The 21,621-nt window shown below is 37.5% G+C and overlaps 1 protein-coding gene across 6 annotated transcripts in view; it reads left to right on the top strand.

The window, feature by feature from the left end:
- Window positions 1–21,621, top strand: part of HMCN1 (hemicentin 1) — a 546,437-nt gene that overhangs the window by 390,216 nt on the left and 134,600 nt on the right. For 5 of the 6 annotated variants that reach the window (XM_044942718.2, XM_044942719.2, XM_025285474.3 and 2 more), the window contains 10 exons: window positions 3,633–3,783; window positions 4,809–5,003; window positions 7,328–7,441; window positions 11,728–11,915; window positions 13,603–13,699; window positions 19,423–19,584; window positions 20,535–20,648; window positions 20,765–20,967; window positions 21,265–21,346; window positions 21,457–21,588. In XM_044942718.2, coding sequence (XP_044798653.2) covers window positions 3,633–3,783; window positions 4,809–5,003; window positions 7,328–7,441; window positions 11,728–11,915; window positions 13,603–13,699; window positions 19,423–19,584; window positions 20,535–20,648; window positions 20,765–20,967; window positions 21,265–21,346; window positions 21,457–21,588 — 1,438 coding nt within the window. The remainder of the gene's footprint in view (window positions 1–3,632; window positions 3,784–4,808; window positions 5,004–7,327; window positions 7,442–11,727; window positions 11,916–13,602; window positions 13,700–19,422; window positions 19,585–20,534; window positions 20,649–20,764; window positions 20,968–21,264; window positions 21,347–21,456; window positions 21,589–21,621) is intronic. The other variant, XM_044942717.2, reaches the window with a different exon arrangement.

The following is a 21,621-nucleotide window of genomic DNA, read 5'->3' as shown; positions in this document are numbered from 1 at the left end:
CATGGAAAGACACATCCTTCCATTATGTAATCTGACTTTCAGACGACACACAATTTCTCATTCAACTTATTTACTTCTATGCATGTTTTAAAAACATGTGCTAGTGTTTTAAGACCAAAATAGGTTTTTTTTTTAGCTGCTGTTAACACTGTACTTAATACAGATGTGACATAGCTAAGCTGATGTTTGTCCTGTTTTACACATAATCAACCAAATAGTGAGTCAAATTCCAATTGTAGATGTTCAGGTCAGAGTCATAATTTAAGATGCAGAAAGATATAGATTTATTTTTTCATATCACAGATGGATTTTGCAATCCTGGTGGCCAGAAAAAAAATCATCTCTTATAAAATAAGCGAATTTCATCTGGAAGCCATTGCAAGAGGAAAAAAATATGGAACTCCCACCAAGTTCTGTTTATAGTTTCTTTTCTGACTACAAACACACTTTATGAACAATATCAATTCTATATGAGTTTGCTTGGAATCAAATAATTCCTTTCTCTTTTGAAATGTTATGATTTTATTTTTAATTTTACCTCAAACCTTTTCATTCCTTGCATTTTATACACATGCACACATATACATATATACACATAAAAATTTGACAAAATCTCGCATTTTACTAGGAATAGGGCAGTTTTTCTTAAGTTTCATAATGAACAGTTAAACTGGTTTCACATCCAGACTGAAATTGATCCTATCATGATGCTTTAGTTAAACTGCTAAATTTTTCAGGATTTGCAATTGGTCCCCTAAAATGTGTACAAAAAATACTGGTTTTGGTTTATCTTCCATATCATTCCTTCTGCTAGTTCATTTCTCATATAAGCAACACTGCTTGAAGAAAACAGTGTTTTTGAGAAAAGCCACCAACAATATCAGCAGCATTAACCACTATAAGTTTTGATAGAATCTATGTATTTGTTTATTCATGCTCTGAAATTTTTCTTTGACATGGAAAGTTTAAATTATACTATTTTTATATGTGATGTTAATAATGGTTCATTGCATCCCAAATTATTTATTGAGCATATAGTATTTGCCAAACACTGTTTCAGATCCAGGTGATACCACTATGAAGGAAAGGAGACAAAAAAAAATCTTTGCTTTTGTGGAGTTTAGGGGGTGGGGAGGAAACTAAACAAAAAAGTCAGCACACAGTGCTTAGGGGTGAATGTTACAGAGAAAATTCAGAGAGAATAGGAAGTATGAGGAGTATGATCTCCTATTTATCTAGGGAAGACCTCACTGAGAAGGTGATATTTAAGCTGAACTCAAAGAAATTGAAGGAAGCAGACATAAGATATCTGAGAGGAAAATATTCTAGAGAGACGGGCAAGGGACAGAGGGCCTGAGGCATTTGGCTGCAATGCAGCAATCAATGGAGACACAAAGGAAGGTGACAGCAAAAGATTAACGGAGGGTCGGATCATACTAGGAGCTACGGTGGCACAGTGGTAAAGAACCTGCCTGGGGAGGGGGTTCAGGATTGGGAACACGTGTACACCCGTGGCGGATTCATGTTGATGTATGGCAAAACCAATACAATATTGTAAAGTAGTTAGCCTCTAATTAAAATAAATAAATTTAAATTTAAAAAAAAAAAGAAGAAGAATCTGCCTGTCCGTGCAGGAGATGCAGGTTCAGTCCCTGGGTTGGGAAGATCCCTTGGAGAAGGAAATTGCAGCCCAACTCCAGTATTATTGCCTGGAGAATCCCATGGACAGAGGAGCCTGACGGGCTACAGTCCACGGGGTCGCAAAGAGGCAGACAGGACTGAGCAACAGCACACGGATTATAATGCTTACAGATCTATTGGCCTTATACTGATGGAAAGCCTCTGGAGAATTTTGAACACAGGAGTGAAATGAACTGACTTAAAAGATTTTTACAAGATTGCATTGGCTTCTTTACTGGTTGAAGAAAGAGGAAGTCCAGAAATGAATTTATTGCCATTCTCCAAGAGATAGAAGTTGGTTGCTTGGATGAAGGTGATAGCAGGATGTGAGGGAAAGAGATGAGTCACAAGCTTTGCATGAGATCTATGGGAGAGTGAGATTAGGTGGAAAGAGAAGAGGTCCGAGGATTAAGCCCTGGGGAGCTCCTCCATTTAGAGGTTGTGTGGCAGGGAGTGAAGTGTCCCAGAAGAGAAGGAAATAGAGTTGTCAAAATTAAGACAAGTCAAACTGTGTTAAATACCCCTGATCAAGTAAAATAAAGCCTGAGAAACTGACCAGTAAATTGAGCAACATGGATGTCACTGATGACCTTGACAATATCGTTTCAGTCAAGTAGAAATGATAAAAGTCTTATTTCAGGATTCAAGAAGAGATGGAGAGAAATGGAGACAGAAAATATAGAAAACTTTTTAAAGTCACTGGCTATAAAAGAGAATAGAAAAATATGGAGTTAGGCTGCAGTCTAATGAAGTGTTTTTAATGTGGAAATTATGCTGTTGTATGCTGACTGAAATCATGCAGTGGGCACAAAGCAGCTGATGATGACACACGTGAGAAAGGACAGTTACTGGTGTAGACCCAGGGATGTAGAGAATGGACAGAGGCTGGTATCAATCAAGGTTAGGGTTTTGCTAGGCAAATAAAATAAAGGGAGAAGGTCAAAGGAGTTGATTTTTTTTAATGCAAGTTTATGCAAGGACTGATTGCCATAATAGACCTTCTCTGAATCAGGAGGAGAGTGAGTGATTGTGAAAAGATTGCAGGTTCAGTGAATTTTGGGTCCTCCTGTGGCAACAGAAAATTATGGGAGTTGGGATGCTAGAGAAAATGAGTTAGAAAGTTAAGAGGTGGTGGTCAGAAGGTGAGAACTTGAAACTGAGATTATGAAGAGGTGTGATTATTGATAATTATCAAGTTCTAGGTATAACTCTCCTATTGAGTGACTGAGAGAGGGTTGGGACCAAAAAAAATTAAAAAGATTCAAGGAGCTGAGAGCACAAAGCATTGGATGGCTGTCTATGTGGGCTTTGAAACCACCAAGAATTATGAGAAAAATCATTGGAAGGAGTAACAGTGAGCCAAGAACTAAAATCTTCAAGAAATAAGAGGGAATTTAGTATATACAGAATGTTTAAAAGATGAGACATGTCCTATTAAATGTAGTTAATGTTATCAATAAAACCTCATAATATAAATATCTCAAGGTTAAATTTTTTCATTTAAGTAAGGATGTTTCTAAATGAGCAATAGTGATTTTTAAATCTAATCAGGTTATGCTAATGTCTTCAATCTTTAAAAAACTCTAGCATTTGCTATAAAATAATAAGAGATGCTTCACTACAGTGTGGGATCAGCTGAAGTCATTTTTTTTTTCGAACATAGATATGATACCTTAAGAACATTTTTCATCATAAATAGTTTATAAATGCACCACCCAGAAATACCTAGCACAGATACAAACTACATGAACTACAATTTTCAATAAATAAAGACATGATTGCTCAAGAACAATCAGCTTATTCAAAGTAAATTAAGTTATTGTTGTCTTGAGTATTTCTATTTGACCTACATTTTCATTTTTATTAAAGAATCATAAAAGCTCTCAACTGCATGGCCCCCTAGAGGGTTTATTGGAGTCCTTAATGATAACATTATTATAATTGAATTACAGCCCCTTAAATCAGATGATCATGTTATTGTTGCTGCCAGTGGGCACACACTTCAAATCAAGGAGGCTCAAATATCAGACACTGGACGATACACGTGTGTAGCATCTAACGTTGCAGGTGAAGATGAGCTGGATTTTGATGTGAATATACAAGGTAATACTAATATGCTTATTAAATGTAATTTCACTTATATGATTTGGCAAAGCAATGACAAAGAGATTTGTCTTGGTTTGCTTTAGTATTTTTTTTCTGTTGATAATAATATAAATTCATTATTGAAAACTTAGGCTCAAAAAAATAACAAAGCAGAAAATAATCCTGTCATTCAGGGTTACTTCTGTTATTTTTGTGTGTTTGCTTTTGATATATTTTTGTAAATGTGTATGTTATTTATAAATTGGAATCACCCAATACATACTTCTCTGTTACATTAGCTTTCCCCTCACGTTATATTGTAAAGTTTATCAGAATGCCAGAGTAACATTATATCAGATTTTAAAGTAGTAAGACTTGGAATCTGATGACTTAGGCTCCTTCAAGCTTTGTGACTTGGTGAGTTACCTACATATTTTAAGCCCCTTTTTCTTCACTTTTAAAATTAACGCCTTGTAGAATTGTGAATACTAAATAAGATAAATTATTTTCTTAGTTCATGGTTCTCACCCAGAAAACTTTGAGAATGTCCCTTTAGTTTTGTTAATACACTTTTAAATCTTGGCTACATATCTTCTTTGGCTTTCTTAATAAGACAAATCATTGGGAAATGCTCTATTGAGCCAATATTTTTTAATGGTTTCTTGAAATTAGTTTTCCCTGCTATGATCATATTCTTTAGCCATGTTTATTATATTAAGAGTAGGTCCTTCCTAAGAGCAGGACAATCTATCTTCTAAATGCTAGATCCTTTGAACAGGAATGGTGAGCAGAACATGAGCACAACATTCTGAGCTCCATACTCTTGCTTTTTCACTGGAGAACCGGCTCTGACTTCGGTCTGCTACTTTTTATTTTAGTTATGGGCTGAGTTGGTAGATGTATAAGTACTTGAAAATATTTTCACATTGTCTAATTTATTACATGTACAAATCGCTCTTGTGAAAATATGAGCCAAGCTCTTTCTTTAATGGATCGACACTGTCATTTCCATGAGTCCAAAATGTCATGTCTTTCCTCCGTAGTTCCTCCAAGTTTCCAGAAGCTCTGGGAAATAGGAAACAGGGTGGATACTGGCAGGAGAGGTGAAGCCAAGGACGTGATCATCAACAATCCCATCTCTCTCTATTGTGAGACTAACGCTGCTCCCGCGCCTACACTGACATGGTATAAAGATGGCCACCCTCTTACCTCAAGTGAGAGAGTACTGATTTTGCCAGGTAAACACTGCGAGGAAGAGGGTGAAAATCTGAATCTCTGTCAGATGTGCTTTTCATTTATTGAAGTGAAGTGAAAGTCACTCAGTTGTGTCCCACTCTTTGTGACCCCATGGACTATACAGTCCATAGAATTCTCCAGGCCAGAATACTGGAGTGGGTAGCCTTTCCCTTCTCCATAAGACCAGTTGAATTGATTGATTTTATGTCCACTGGTATCTGTGTACCTTCAAGCTAGGAGAGTCTAGGCTGAAAATTTGACATAGGATAGAACACCTTTAATTTTCAGATCTACTATGGAATCATTCTATCAAGTTAAAGTCTTTTGGCTCCAAGTGCCTCCATTTTTCTATATAGTGTGATGAAATAATCAGCTCTGTTTCTGTACATTATTAATGATAAATTCTAAAGTATATTTGCAAATAGTTACTACTCAGTTATTAAATGCATTTCTCATAAATCAATCATGAAGATTATTAGTTTCAGATATTTCAGTTATTACATAGTTTATGAAGGAAAAGAGATGTTTAAATTGTGGAATAATATTTTCAAGGCTTCTATTTACATTTAGCAAACATTGAAATAGGCTTGTCAAAATTTATCAGACTATACATTTAAAGTCCAGTGTCTTCCGTTGTATGTAAATTTTATCTCAAATAAAAGAATCTTGGAGTAAAAAAAAGAGACTAAATAGAAATGATGACCAGATATAGTATGCAATCCTATACTGGATCTGAGCTTAGGAAAAAAATAGATATAAAAGACAATATAATAATAATGAAATTTGAATATGGACTCTGGTTCATTAGTAGTTTTTTTCTTGATTCTACATATTGATCATTATACTATCATTCAGTTCAGTTCAGTTGCTCAGTCATGTCTGACTCTTTGCAACCCCATGAAACGCAGCACGCCAGGCCTCCCTGTCCATCCCAATTCCCAGAGTCCACCCAAACCCATGTCCATCGAGTCAGTGATGCCATCCACCGTCTCATCCTCTGTCGTCCCCTTCTCCTCCTGCCCTAAATCTTTCCCAGCTTCAGGGTCTTTTCAAATGGGTCAGCTCTTCACATCAGGTGGCCAAAGTATGGGAGTTTCAGCTTCAACAACAGTCCTTCCAATGAACACCCAGGACTGATCTGCTTTAGGATGGACTGGTTGGATCTCCTTGCAGTCCAGGGGACTCTCAAGAGTCTTCTCCAACACTACAGTTCAAATGCATCAATTCATCGATGCTCAGCTTTCTTTATAGTCCAACTCTCACATCCATACATGACCACTGGAAAAACCATAGCCTTGACTAGATGAACCTTTGTTGGCAAAGTAATGTCTCTGCTTTTTAATATGCTGTCTAGGTTGGTCATAACTTTCCTTCCAAGGAGTAAGCATCTTTTAATTTCATGGCTGCAGTCACCATCTGCAGTATTTTGGAGCCCAGAAAAATAAAGTCAGCCACTGTTTCCACTGTTTCCCCATCTATTTGCCATGAAGTGATGGGACTGGATGCTATCATTATATAGGGATTATCCTTGTTTTATGAAATACAGATTTGTGAGTATTTAGGGGTAAAGGGGAAACATGTTGACAATTTACTCTCAAATTTTATATATATATATGTAATCTTTTTCTAAATCATTTGAGAGTATTATATATTTATATATATATAAATAAAAGTTAATATGTACATATATATGACAGAGATCAAACTAATGGATTGAAATATAAATACTTGATAAATAAAGATAAAATTTTATATAAATATTGTGACTTTTCTCCATTTGAAATTACACCATCATGAAAAGTTTGAAAATACATTATTCTTTCAAAATCATATGTATAATGTTATACTTTATACCCTTTATATCCTTGGCTAGTATTTGCTCAAATCAGTACTTGTCTCCAACAGTGTAAACTTCTTGTGTTGTTGTTGTTTGTTATCATTTAGTCAGTATGTCATGTCTGACTCTCTGTGACCTGCTGGGCTCCTCTCACATGTGTTTAGAATTTTATGTAAAAGCAAGAAGTCACCACATAACAGCATTCCACATGGAACATGAGCAGTGCATAGAGCAACATTCCTCCCTTGAGGAAAATCTACACAAGCTCTTTGGTTCTCAGGAGGTCTCATTTATATGCTGGGTCACTTTTCAGTAATGCACTGTTTGGTATAAATGTGGTATGTGGGGGTTAACACTGGAACACTGGATGAAGAGCCTTAAAAGAAAATGTAAGGAAGTCATTAGACTTGAAAAGTTATATCTCTGTTTATGACCACTTTCACTCTAAGATTTAGAGAAGTAAACATATGTGTGGGGATCTGTTTTCAGGAGGGCGAGTGTTACAAATTCCTCGGGCTAAAGTAGAAGATGCTGGGAGATACATGTGTGTGGCTGTGAATGAGGCTGGAGAAGATTCCCTTCAGTATGACGTTCGTGTACTCTGTGAGTTTGTTTGTTTCTTTTTTGTTTATGATGCATTCTTTCACTCAAAAGTCTTTTGAGGGACTAATGTTTGCATGATGTTGCACTCAGCATTTTAGAGACATAATCAGAAACTGATCATTCTCCCAGGGAATTGTCATATACACATTGAGAGCACCTTAGTTAGTACACCTGAACTATCAAATAAGAAACTGGCTTAACTTTTAAAAAAAAAAAGAGAGAGAAAGAGAGAGAGAATCACTGATCCATGAACCTGAAAACTCCCAGGCTGCAATCATGTCTAACTTCTGTGACTCAGAAGAGATCCACTGAAGTTTCTCTTGGCTTGCTTTTCTTTCCCAGTATTTACAACTGAAGTCCTAAAATTGGATCTCCGTGGCTTTAATTGGCCAAGCATGAGTCACATATCCATATCTGAACCAATTACAGAGGCCAAGAGGCCTCACTGCTAAGGCATAATTTATATGTCCACCTTTGGAACACAGACATGTTATGAATGCATGGACTGAGAGTAGAAGTTTTGTACCTTTAAGGGAAAAGAGAGGGGATGGTAGTAGAAGCAGGAAAAAAGTAGATGTTTTCATTAGAAGGAGCTAAGCTAGAGAAGTAGCAGTGGGAATGTATAGGTATCAGTTGGTATGAAAGTTTTTATAGAGGAAGTGATTAGGTTATATGAAGCAGTAGGCACTTATCTGAGAGTATAAGATGAAACAGATTTTTGTCCTGTGTGATTGAGAAAATTATAGAAGGAGTAATAAAAATAGAAGATTTAGGGAAACAACATGACTTGAGAAGGATGAAATCAGTGTTGTTTTGGATATGTCGAATTTAGCATGGTACCAAGATACTCAGGAAGATGTTGAAAGAGACATTGGAAATATGGAACTACAACACAGGAGGTAGATTTGAACTAAGAATATAGGTTTGAAAGTTGTACACAAACAAGTGATATTCAGAGGCATGAGATTTTTCAACAGAAAGTGTTATAGATAGAGTAGAAGATCAAGAAGATCATTATAGCATCATTTACAAGTCAGAGACAAGACAAAGAAAGTAAATTAGAGGAGGAACAATCTGAGGAGTTTATGTAACCTATGAAATCATAGAATCCAAGGCATAGAAAATGTTATCAAGAAGTGGGTTTAGTATGGGATGCTAAAACAAATTTCAGTTCAGTTCAGTTGCTCAGTCATGTCTGACTCTGCGACCCCATGGACTGCAGCACGCCAGGCTTCCCTGTCCATCACCCACTCCCGGAGATGTACAAACTCATGTCCATCAAGTCAGTGATGCCATTCAACCATCTCATCCTTTGTCATCCCCTTCTCCTCCTGCCTTCAATCTTTCCCAGCATCAGGGTCTTTCCCAGTGAGTCAGTTCTTTGCATCAGGTGTCCAGAGTATTGGAGATTCAGCTTCAGCATCAGTCCTTCCAATGAATATTCAGGACTGATTTCCTTTAGGATGGACTGGTTTGATCTCCTTGCATTCCAAGGGACTCTTAAGAGTCTTCTCCAACACCACAGTTCCAAAGCATCAATTCTAAGGTGCTCAGCTTTCTTTATAGTCCAACTCTCACATTCATACATAACCACAGGAAAAACCATAGCTTTGACTAGACGGACCTTTGTCAGCAAAGTAATATCTCTGCTTTTTAATATGCTGTCTAGTTTGGTCATAACTTTTCTTTCAAGGAACAGGTGTCTTTTTATTTAATGGCTACAGTCACCATCTGGAGTGATTTTGGAGCCCAAGAAAAGAAAATCTGTCACTCTTTCCCCATCTGTTTGCCATGAAGTGATGGGACCGAATGCCAACGTTCAGTTTTCTGAACATTGAGTTTTAAGTCAGCTTTTTCACTCTCCTCTTTCACTTTCATCAAGAGGCTCTTTAGTCCTTCTTCACTTTCTGCCACAAGGGTGATGTCACCTGTGTATCTTAGGTTATTATTTCTCTCAGCAATCTTGATTCCAGCTTGTGCTTCATCCAGCCCGGCATTGCACATGATCTACTCTGCATATAAGTTAAATAAACAGAGTGACAGTATACAGCCTTGACGTACTCCTTTCCCAATTTGGAAACAGTTCATTGTTCCATGTCGGGTTCTAACTGTTGTTTCTTGATCTGCATACAGATTTCTCAAGAGGCAGGTCAGGTGGTCTGGTATTCCCATCTGTTTAAGAATTTTCCATAGTTGGTTGTGATCCATACAGTCTAAGGCTTTGGTGTAGTCAATAAAGCAGAAATAGATGTTTTTTCTGGAACTCTCTTGTTTTTTCAGTGATCCAATGGATGTTGGCAATTTGATCTCTGGCTCTTCTGCCTCTTCTAAATCCAGCTTGAACAACTGGAAGTTCTTGGTTCATATACTGTTGAATCCTAGCTTGGAGAATTTTGACCTTTACTTTGCTAGCATGTGAGTTGAGTTCAATTGTGAGGTAGTTTGAACTTTCTTTGGCATTGCCTTTCTTTGGGATTGGAATGAAAACTGACCTTTTCCAGTCCTGTGGCCATTGCTGAGTTTTCCAAATTTGCTGGCACATTGAGTGCAGCACTTTCACAGCATCATCTTTTAAGGAATTCCCAGGAGCTCACTGTGGCTCAGATCATGAACTCCTTATTGAAAAATTTGGACTTAAATTGAAGAAAGTAGGGAAAACCACTACACCTTTGATACAGGTATGACCTAAATCAAATCCCTTACACTTATATAGTGGAAGTGACAAATAGATTCAAGGAATTAGATCTGATAGACAGAGTGCCTGAAGAACTATAGATGGAGGTTTGTGACATTGTACAGGAGGCAGGGATCAAGACCATCCCCAATAAAAAGACATACAAAATGCAAAATGGTTGTCTGAGGAGGCCTTACAAATAGCTGAGAAAAGACGAGAACCTGAAGGCAAAGGAGAAAAGGAGATATATACCCATTTGAATGTAGAGTTCCAAATAATAGCAAGGAGAGATAAGAAAGCCTTCCTAAGTGATCAGTGCAGAGAGATAGAGGAAAACAATAGAATGAGAAAGACTAGGGATCTCTTCAAGAAAATCAGAGATACCAAGGGAACTTTCCATGCAAAGATGGGCACAATTAAGCACAGAAATGGTATGGACCTAACAGAAGCAGAAAATATTAAGAAGAGGTGGCAAGAATACACAGAAAAACTGTACAAAAAAGATCTTCATGACCCAGATAACCATGATGTTGTGATCACTCCCCTAGAGCCAGACATCCTGGAGTGCAAAGTCAAGTGGGCTTTAGGAAGCATCACTATGAACAAAGCAAATTTAAGGAAATGAAAACTAAAAAAGGTCATTTGGCTTTGAAACTAAAAAATCATTGGTGAAATTCAAAAGATCAATTTTTTTTTAGTATGGTGTGGTACTCAACCACAGAACAGAAGGATATATACTGAGCAAATAATCAGATAGAAAAGGAAACAAATATAGACTACTCTTAAGAGATTGTGAAGAGGCAGGAAGACATGAAATTGAGTTGTAGGATAACAGCTTGTTTGAAATAATATCTTTAAGAGAGTTTTGAACTTGCTTATAGTTCAAGGAAAATGCTCCAACAGACAGGGACAGGTTAAAGTTTCTCGTGTGTGTGCAGATGGGAGGAAGGTACAAGACTGATGGAGCAAGTCTTAGAATAGGTGAAAAATGCAGTCAGGAAACCAAGAGGGGTCAACTACCTTCCATGGTAGTGAAGTGCCTTCCCTTGGATGGTAAGAAAGGATATGTGGGAACGCATGTCAAATGCATTTAGTCCTTTCCTTAAGTATGAGAATAAGAGAAACAGTGGTTGGGTGGTATTTTGGGCCCATGGGAAACAGAGAACATTAGATATTTCCTCCATGGGGGAGGGGTGTGATAGACAGTCAAACATTGAAGTTGGAGCTACTTGGCTTCATCATTGCTTTCTGCACCCACCCTCATCAACCTGGGATCAGAGATTAAAAAAAAAAAAGAAAATTATAATGTGACCTAAAGGTGGGGAGGGGAGTCTGTGAGGGTGGTGCGGAAAGGTAATAATCAGTGTTAACCTAAATGGGAAGCAAACTTTGGAAGTCCAGGATAGGTGGGGAAGAAAAAAATAAACCCAAATTCACATAATTTTTATCACCACCCTAATTTATCAATGTAAAATGTTACCTCAGGATCATGGATTCTTCTTCAACCTTTGCTTCTCTCTTATCCCAAACTTTTAAAAATTGTCATAAAGCTAGAATAATTTAGAAAGGACTTTGCTTCCTGTCTTTTCTCCCTGTTTCAATCGCTTATTAGTGCCGCCAGTTATCAAGGGAGCAAATGGTGACCTCCCTGAAGAGGTCACCGTGCTGGTGAACAGGAGTGTGCTGATGGAGTGTTCTTCCAGCGGCAGTCCCACCCCACGGAGCTCCTGGCAAAAAGATGGGCAGCCCTTGCTAGAAGATGAGCGTCATACATTGCTATCTAATGGGAGAATTCTTCAGGTAACAGTAAACAATCTAATTTTAAAATAGCTATGCGACTTTGTATTTTATAATCACTGTCTTTTTGCTTTTAAAAATAATTTGTACTGGTTTATAAATATTTGTGGACTTCCTTGGTAGCTCAGCTGGTAAAGAATCTGCCTGCAATGTAGGAGACCCCGGTTCGATTCCTGGGTCAGGAAGATCCCCTGGAGAAGGGATAGGCTACCCACTCCAGTATTCTTGCCTGGAGAATCCCATGGACAGAGGAGCCTGGTGGGCTTCAGTCCCCATTTATGAAAAAACACATCATAAAAAGGATATAAAATACAATTATTCTTCCTCATTCTTTTCTCATTGTCACTGGTGACGACTGTTAACCGTTTTATGTGAATATTTCCAGAATTCATCTGTACATTCAACACACATACACCTAAATTTACTGTAATGTGGCCTCTGTGTTAAAAATAAAATTTAAGTGAATTATTATAATCTTTTCATTGCATATTTCTGTTGATAATATTCTAGATAGTATAAGGTTCTGTGTAGATTAAAATTTGTCCTCTGTTGGCAAAGAGTTGATAATAATGGAAACCATATAAATATCCTGAATTACTGTGCACTAATGGGTATGTCTTATTTTTTTCAAGTGTCCTAAAAGAAAGATAGACACTTGTAGAAATAACACCAACTCTTTTGTTAGGACACAACTTAAGAAATTATTTCTTGAACATATTAATGATGTTCTGTAGGCCCAAGAATTTAAGCATCAGGGAATCCAACCCAGAACATATCTTATGGAGTTATTTAAAAAAAAAAAAAAAGTATGCGATTCACTGCTTATAAATAATCTTGAATTCTCTAAGTATCTTCTAAACATCATGACTTTTTCTATTTGATGCACGTACAACGCTAAATGCTTAAATATTTCCGTTGGCTCGAGCTAAAAGATATGTAGATCGATAGAAATGCCTGCATAATTTAAAAACATAGCTACTATATTAACTCTTGCTGTGTAAAACAAACCACTTCGAACAGCTTAAAACAATAGGGATTTATTCAGCTCACAAGCCTTCTGGTTGAATGGGTGATTTCTGGTCTTGGCAAGGCTTACTCAAGTGTCTACATACTGTGGGTTGAATTTAGTGGCTCTGCTGATCTTAGCTGGGCTCTGGCACATTTCTGCGGCCTCAGTTGCAATAACTAGGATGACCCTTCCCATGTGATCTCTCACCTTCCAGCCGGCTAATCCTGGTTTCCTCACAGAGTGGTGGCAGGCTTCCAGATGAGTGAGGGGAAGCGCACAAGGCCTAGGTTTGAAATGGAACACTGTCACATCCATCACACTCTGCTGGTCAAAGCTGGTCACAAGGCCAACACAAATTCTACATCTTTATCCTACTTCTTAATGGGAGGAGTTTCCAAATAGTCACATGGGCAGGGATGTAGATGGGGAAGTGGGAGAAAGACTTCGGACTTTTCTTAGTCAGTATGCCAGTGTGTACAAAATTGCCTTTTCTGATTAGAAATCTTTATAAATATTTATTTAATTGACCTCATAAAAACCAGCATCAGCCATGCTACATACAAAAATTCTTTATTATGTTTATCTGGTATTGACTAGGAAGAATATGGATTGTTTATTCTTAAAATTGACAAGTTGCTTTCTAAAAAGTTTTAGTTGAAATTGCTTCATTTTTCCCCTTAGGTTCTAAATAGTCAAATAACAGATATCGGCAGATATGTGTGCGTTGCTGAGAACACAGCTGGAAGTGCCAAAAAATATTTTAACCTCAATGTTCATGGTAAGAGCTCAGTTCCAAAAACATCTGTTAGAGTATGCTTGAAAAAGCAGGAAAACTGTGTTTTAGATTATGTAGGCTTATTTCCTAGTTTTTAACTTGAACAATGTGTAGAGCCAGCATTCATTCAATCTTTCCCCTTCTTTCTTTTTTACCACAGCTTGTGGGATTTATAAAGTACAAATCTTTTAGGAAGACTGTTTTTATATTATTTCAGTCCCCTAAGACAAAGTAGTTACTCCTACTTATTTCAAAGTAAAAAAAAAAATCAAAATTTGAAATCCCAAAGAGTATAAGTTTATATGAAGTAAGAACCAAAAATAGCTCTTCTACTCATGAAAATTTACCCACTGGGCCTGATTGGAACCAGTTTCTATCCTCAGTTATAGAATTCATGTTGAGTTACACCCTCCAGAACTTAATACACTCCCCAAGGAAGAAAAAGTCACTTTGTGTGGTTAAATAGTTCCTAAGAACCATCCATACATCTAATTCATTTATCAGATTTTAAGTTTTCGATAAATGCTAGACACTCCATAAATACTATTTTTTTTTTTTTGCTTTTGCTAAAAATGCTGTTGGATGTCAACCATAAATAATTTTATTTTCATGACACACAGCTGCTTCCAGAATATTAAATTGGAAATGGTGAACAATTATTATAACAGATTTTCTTTAACTGTTTGATTCACATGGCTCAGCTGGTAAAGAATCTGCCTACAATGCAAGAGACCTGGGTTCGATCCCTGGGTTGGGAAGATCCCCTGGAGAAGGGAAACGCGACCCACTCCAGTATTCTGGCCTGGAGAATTTCATGGACTGTATAGTCCACAGGGTCGCAAAGAGTCAGACACGACCAAGCAACTTTTGCTCACTCTCACTCTATGTGATTCATATACCAAATCCTAGCTCATTTTGAAAATAGCAGAAATTTGACATTAGTGAAACATTTCTTCTTTCAAAGGACTTTTATTTCGCACAATGGATATTCTTTTGTGGTGCGATATGGAGGAAGTATTGACGTCTAGCGATGTCTGGTACTGATGCTCAGTAACAGATTTCAGGCAGTGCTATCTCTGCAGTCCCAGTGCTTAGAAACTTTTGTTGAGTAAATCTGACCAAAATGGTAATAATGTATTATGATTTCGCAGAAAGAAAGAATTAAATAATAATAATCATTGTGAAAGTATACATTCTAATCAATGAAGTACGGTAGAATAAATGTTGAAAAATAAAAGTGTTGATTATTTTTCCTGATTCCCCAAGGCAGGATTCATTTTTCTTTCTTTATGTGGTCAAAAGCATCTTGTAAAAACCCCAGTTTTAGCAGTTACAGATGCTACCTTATTATCTTTATATGTCTGTATCTTCACCTCTGTCTTATAACTTTATTATAAATGCTATAGACAAATGGTTATTTCTTATGGCTCTTGGTCTTCCTAAACCTAAAGACATGGTAGTTGCTAAATAAATATTTGTTGTCCCTTGATTATATTTCCTTCATATCCAGTTTCTCTTCTTAATGTATAGCAGAATCATCTGAATTGGGGACCTTGCATGAATGTTTACTGTTAAGAATGGGACAGGAGGGGTCTCCTCTTTTGCCAGCTCATGGTGTCTTGATCTCCTGACTGCAATAGGAATCCATACTTCATATTGGATTAAATCCTGGAAAATCCATGTAGGGGAGAAACCATTTAAATTGCTTCCCTAAAACCATACCATTTGTTTTCCAACAGTGCTTGTTCTTGTTGGTCTCCAACCTTCAGTCTGTTGACCTCCAATGTTTTCCAGCCCTCTGTGTTTTTGCTTTCCTTCACATCCAGCTTGACCTTCATTGACCAGCGTATCAATTACTGCTCTTAGCCTATGTCTTCTCAGTGCTCTTGCTTAATAAAAGCTCAGCTCCACATATAGCAACACAACATACTGACTGCTTGATCCCTATAACATGACGTGCCGGTTGCTTTTATAAATGTTATTTTACTTAATTGTCTCAACCCCAGGTGGTTGGTCCTATTATATATCTCTTTTACGGATGAAAAAGATGAGCCTCTGTGAGATAAAGTGACATGGCCGAAGTTACACAGCTGGCAAATGCAAAACCAGGATTTTCACTCAGGTAGTCTGATTCCAGAGGCTTTAAGCTTAGCTGCTTTTCTGTATTACCTCTCAACTGAATTCCATACCTATACCCAGGTAGGTAACCCTGGCTGGAGAAACTCTTGGCATCAGGAATACTGGAGCTATAAATTCACAGGTGCTGCTTGAAATGAGCCCTTTATACTGGCTGGGGCGCATCCTTATGTCTCTACTTCAGAGTGACCCTCACACCTTCTCGAACGTCAGATGGCCCCTGTCTTAGCTTGGGCAGCCATTAACAAAATACTAGAGACTACGTGGTTAAACAACAAGGGTTCATTTTCTCCCCAGTCTGGAGGCTGGAAAGTCCAAGATCAAGGTTCCAGCAGGATTCAGCTTTGGTGAAGGCTCTTTCTGGCTTGCAGACGACCAGTTTGCCCTCATGCGGCCCTTCCACGAGTACACATGGACAGAAAAAGCAAGGAAGCTTTCAGCTGTCTTATTTTTATAAAGACAATAATCTGGTAGGATCAGGTTTATGACCTTTATGGCGTCATTTATGTTTCACTTCTTCCTTTAAGTCCCCATCTTCAAATACAACCACACTGAGAGTTAGGGTTTTAGTATATGAATTTTGGGGGGACGCAAACATTCAGTCAATCACAGCCCACCTCTCACTTTCAGTCAATACCCTTACATCCTGTTTTACAGGGAAAAGAGAAGGCATATTGCAGAAACCACTTCTAATTCCTACCATCAAATTGACAATATCAGCTGTGTCTGATACTGCCATTTCTTCTTTCCTTCTGTTACAACACAGAATGGAAGAGTTCCTCTGCCTTCCAAAGGCTGAGTTGGCTCTAGATCCCTGCCACTACCCCCTCAGAAATCCCACAGTCTCCTCTCTTCCTCTCCAGTATTGGAATTCACACTTTTACTGGCTCTTTCCTAAGATCACTTAAATTTACTTCTCTCTTCCCTCTTAAAAAGTAAAAATAAGAAACTCTCCCTTGGACCTAGTATTTCCCTTCAGCTGCCTCCCTCTCTTTGCCCCCGATTTCAAAACAACCTTCTCTAATCACTGTGTATATTTACTGTCTCCATCTCCTCACTCCTGCTCACTCCTCCCACCACTACTCACCAGATTTCACCCCCACAACTCCAATGAAGCTGCTCACCGAATTCACGAAATGACATAAAAAATCCAGTAGGCATTTTCCAGGCTTTATCTTTCTTACTTTTGAGCATTTGACATTCTCTAGCATTTGACCATCTTTTTCACAATTTCTCTTCTTTGGCTTACGTGGCACCTACACCCCTTATTTATATCTTTCCTTCCAATCTTTCATTCTGTTTCCTTTGTTAGTTCCTCCCTTCCTACTTGACTATTACTCCTTATTTTTCTAAGCCCTCAACTTCATTTCTTCAAACTCTTCCTCACTCATCATGTGAGCTCATGAATCCCCAAATTTCAGATACCATTTATGTGTGGATAGTTTGCAAAGTTTTATCTCCAGCCAGGGCCCCCTCAGGAACTCTAGACTCTTCTATTCAGGTGTTTACTTCTTATCATACAAACGTGTGATAGTCACTCATAAAACCATATGTATGTAACTGAGCTTATTCCCTTTTCTCCAAAATGTGTTCCTCCTCCAGGGATCTGTGTCTCAGTAAAGGGAATCACCATCTTCCCACTGTTGAAGCCAGGAAAAGGAATGTCATCCTTGATTCCTCCTCCTCCTTAAACCTCACACCCAAAGCATTGAGTCCTGGATATTCTACCCACAAAACACCCTGGGTCCACTCACTCTTCTGTTCTTTCCGACGCCATCCTCAGCATAGCACTGTAATCTTTTGCACTTACCACAGCAATAGTCACCTAACTGGTCATTCTGAGTTCCTTTTAGCCTTCTCACCAGTCCCCTCCACTGTGGCCAGAGTGGTGTCTTTTAAGTGAATTTTTGAGTAAACCATTCTCCTGCTTTCCTTTCCTTGGGCTATATTTCAGTGTTCTTAATGATGCCCAGAAGACCCTGTAGGACTTGATGCTGCTTAGTCCTTACATCTTGTCTACTCTCCAGCCTGACTCCCCAGCAACCTTGCTCTTCAAACTCTGGTCAGGTCAGCCTTCTGGTGCCATATTCTTTTCCCGATTTGGACCATTGTATATGCCATGCCGTCTTTCTGGAAGATACCCCCTTTTTTGTCTTCTTGGAGAATCCCATGGACAGAGGAGCCTGACAGGCTACAGTCCACAGGGTCTCAAAGAGTCAGACACGACTGAGCAACTAAGCATGCACACTTGTAATTACAAGGCAGTATCAGATGGTGGCTGAGAACAGGGCTCTAAAGCCAGACACCAACCTCTCCCAGTAACTGTGAAAGCTTAGGCAAGATGCTAACCTCCCTGTGTCTCAGCTTCCTCATCTATAATAAGAGGATAAGAACTGTATCTAACACATAAGTTTTAGGAGCTTTCAAAGAAATGGCATTATGAAGTGTTTAGTGCCTGGCGCAGCATAACCACTCAAAAAAATGTTATCTGTCACTTTTTTGCTCAATGTCACTACCACCAAATTATTCTTTATAGATATAATCTGTTATATTTTGTACTGCATCAGCACTTAGCACAGCATCTGAAATAAGTATAAATGAATGGTCATGAAAATTAGTGATTAAAAATTTGATAGTAATATTTAAAAAGCAATTTTGTCATTTTGATCTTTTTTGTTTTTGATGCTGTTTTAAAGTCCCAATCTGAATATAATATGTAGAGAGAATAATATAGAGAGTATAATATAATAATAGAGTGTTACATTCTTTATCTCATGTCTTACTATCTTCGCTAGCCTGAGCAAGACCTATCTCTGCCTTTAAATCTATTCATTCATTCATGTATTCATTTATTTTTAATGCCCATTCCTCACTTCTATTCCCACCCCATCCCCACTTTGGAAGTCATTGAATCCATAATGTTATTCCTTCAATATGTGTGTGTTCTTATGAAAACATCTATTGTTCCATAAACGTGTGTTTTAATATGCATAATTGTCATTGCATTATTAATCTTTTTTTTACTCCACTTTTTTCTGTAGAAAAGCTTTTGGAATTCTTTTTTGGTGTTGAACAATAAGACGTTATATTGTTTATTTCTTAAACTTTTTGCTCATCTTGAAAGTCATTTATTTTTACATTGTTGAAATTACCTATATAATTTACAAATAGATACCCTAAAATAAAATATCTATATGCAAGAAAATAAAAACTTTAAGGGTGTAATATTAAAAGCCAGAATATTCAAATATATTTAATAAAAAGCAGTATTAGGTCTTTGTACATTGACAAAACCATCTTAAGAACTTCCAACGTTTTACAAATAAAATGCACAATAATTCTGCCTTTGAAAAGTCTAGTATTTTCTTTCAACTGGAAAAAACAAAACTGATGTACATGAATTTGATGAAGGCATTAGGGAATTCAAAGAAGAAAGGTAAATAATTAGTATCATTAACTCAGTGCTTTAGCAGAGTACAGTGGTTGGGCTTATATTAATAAACTGGAGTATGTGTTATTGATAATATCATTTTTCACTTTAATATGTTTAATATTAACATATTTCACTTTTAATATATTTACTATTATAGTTCCTCCAAGTGTCATTGGTCCTAACCCTGAAAATCTCACTGTTGTGGTGAACAATTTCATCTCTTTGACCTGTGAGGTCTCTGGTTTTCCACCTCCTGATCTCAGCTGGCTCAAGAATGAACAGCCTATCAAACCAAACACAAATGCTCTCATTGTGCCTGGTAAGGAACCTAGTACTCTTTTAAAGTAGGTGACACTTTCTCATTTTTCTTTATTTTTAATACAAATGGAATTTCAACTTAGTCTCTTTCCAGACTTTTGTCTTGCTACATTCATTTGTTCACGTTAAATGCCTCTCTCTAGCCATTTGGGGCCGTTAGGATGAAACTGTGTAGACTTTTATGAGTTGAGTGGGAATGTACAGCAACAAGGTCTGCTTCAAAAAATTATGAAATTTAGGAGCAGAACTGCTTACTAATCCCTTGGGGATGATAAGTTTACGAAATAGTGCTTTCATTGGATAAATTCACTGGTTGTTTTTAATCAGCACTAAAGCTCCTGGAGGGTAGATAAATTGGCTAACAGATGATAGCCACTTCCGTACTGTGGGAGATTTAAACCAGAAATACTTAAGTTATACTGACTATAGTAAAATTATTGTTTACTCAGAAGAATCTGTATGAAAGTTCTGTTATCCACATTTGGTTACTGGAGATAAATTTTTATTAATTTCTTCTTTTAGAAGGAAGTAGAGTAAGTAACGGGCTTACCTGGTTGCTTAGACGGTAAAGAGTCTGCCTGCAGTGTGAGAGACCTGAGTTCAATCCCTAAGGTGGGAAAGATCCCCTGGAGAAGGGAATGGCAACCCACTCCAGTATTCTTGCTGGAAAATTCCATGGACAGAGGAGCCTGGTGGGTTATAGTCCATGGGGTCACAAAAAAGAGTCAGACATGACTGAGTGCCTAACACTTTAACTTTCAGAGTAAATAATAATGAAAGGATCCAAGGAAACTGATTAAATTCTTTCATTTTGTATATGAAATGCTTCTATTAATATATATAGATTTCTCTCTAAGGGAAAGGATATATTTTGTCATTAATCTTATTGATAAACTAGTTATTACAACAATTTCTATACCACTCTTCAATTTGCATTATATTTGCCCACAGGTGGTCGAACTTTGCAAATTATCCGGGCCAAGGTATCTGATGGTGGCGAATACACTTGTATAGCTATCAACCAAGCTGGGGAAGGCAAGAAAAAACTTTCCCTGACTGTTTATGGTTTGTTTATACTCTTCTCATATGAGTCTTTCATTTTTAAACTGGTATTAGCTATTTTCTATCTGAGCATCTTAATGGAAAAAACAAAACCTCTGTTTTTTATTTTCCTTCTTCAGTGCCCCCAAGCATTAAAGATCATGGAAGCGAATCTCTTTCTGTAGTTAATGTAAGAGAGGGGACCTCAGTATCACTGGAGTGTGGATCGAATGCTGTCCCGCCTCCAGTCATCACCTGGTATAAGAACGGACGGATGCTAACAGAGTCTGCTCGGCTGGAGATTTTGGCCGATGGACAAATGCTGCACATCACAAAAGCTGAGGTGCATCTTTTATTCTTGTTTGTGTGTCGTGCGTGACTCCTTGCTGGGATTATGGAAGAGAGAATTGGAAGTTGTATCTTTCCTTGACTACACTAAAAAATTGTCATCAAAAAAAATAACATCATCAATGCCATTCTCTTCATTTTTTCATTTAAAAGAAAAAGCAGGATTGTAGAAAGCAATTAGGACTGGGGCATTCGAGCATAAAGATGACTGATGATTTAATCTACACTCGAACAGTGTGATTGGTCATCTGTAACTTAATGGAACACATACAATAGTATCTTTTTCTTTTAGGTATCTGACACAGGCCAGTATGTATGTAGAGCTATAAATGTAGCAGGACGGGATGATAAAAATTTCCACCTCAATGTATATGGTGAGCATCTGCCTCTAATACAAGTCTTTTTTCCCCCAGATATGCAAATGAAAGAAAGTGTCCTGAATTAACTTAATGAGGACACATGATTTTCTTCTTTCTTTTTACAGTGCCACCCAGTATTGAAGGGCCTGAAAACGAAGTCACTGTGGAGACAGTCAGCAATCCTGTTACTTTAACATGTGATGCTGCTGGAATCCCACCTCCCTCCATAGCATGGTTGAAGAACCACAAACCCATTGGTAATGTAGCTGTGCATTTCCTATGATTGTTTT

The sequence above is a fragment of the Bubalus bubalis genome, chromosome 5 (genome assembly GCF_019923935.1).
Source record: "Bubalus bubalis isolate 160015118507 breed Murrah chromosome 5, NDDB_SH_1, whole genome shotgun sequence".
Classification (NCBI taxonomy): Eukaryota; Metazoa; Chordata; class Mammalia; order Artiodactyla; family Bovidae; genus Bubalus; species Bubalus bubalis.
Note: the sequence above shows the minus strand (reverse complement) of the source record. Positions and strands in the feature narration are given on the sequence as shown.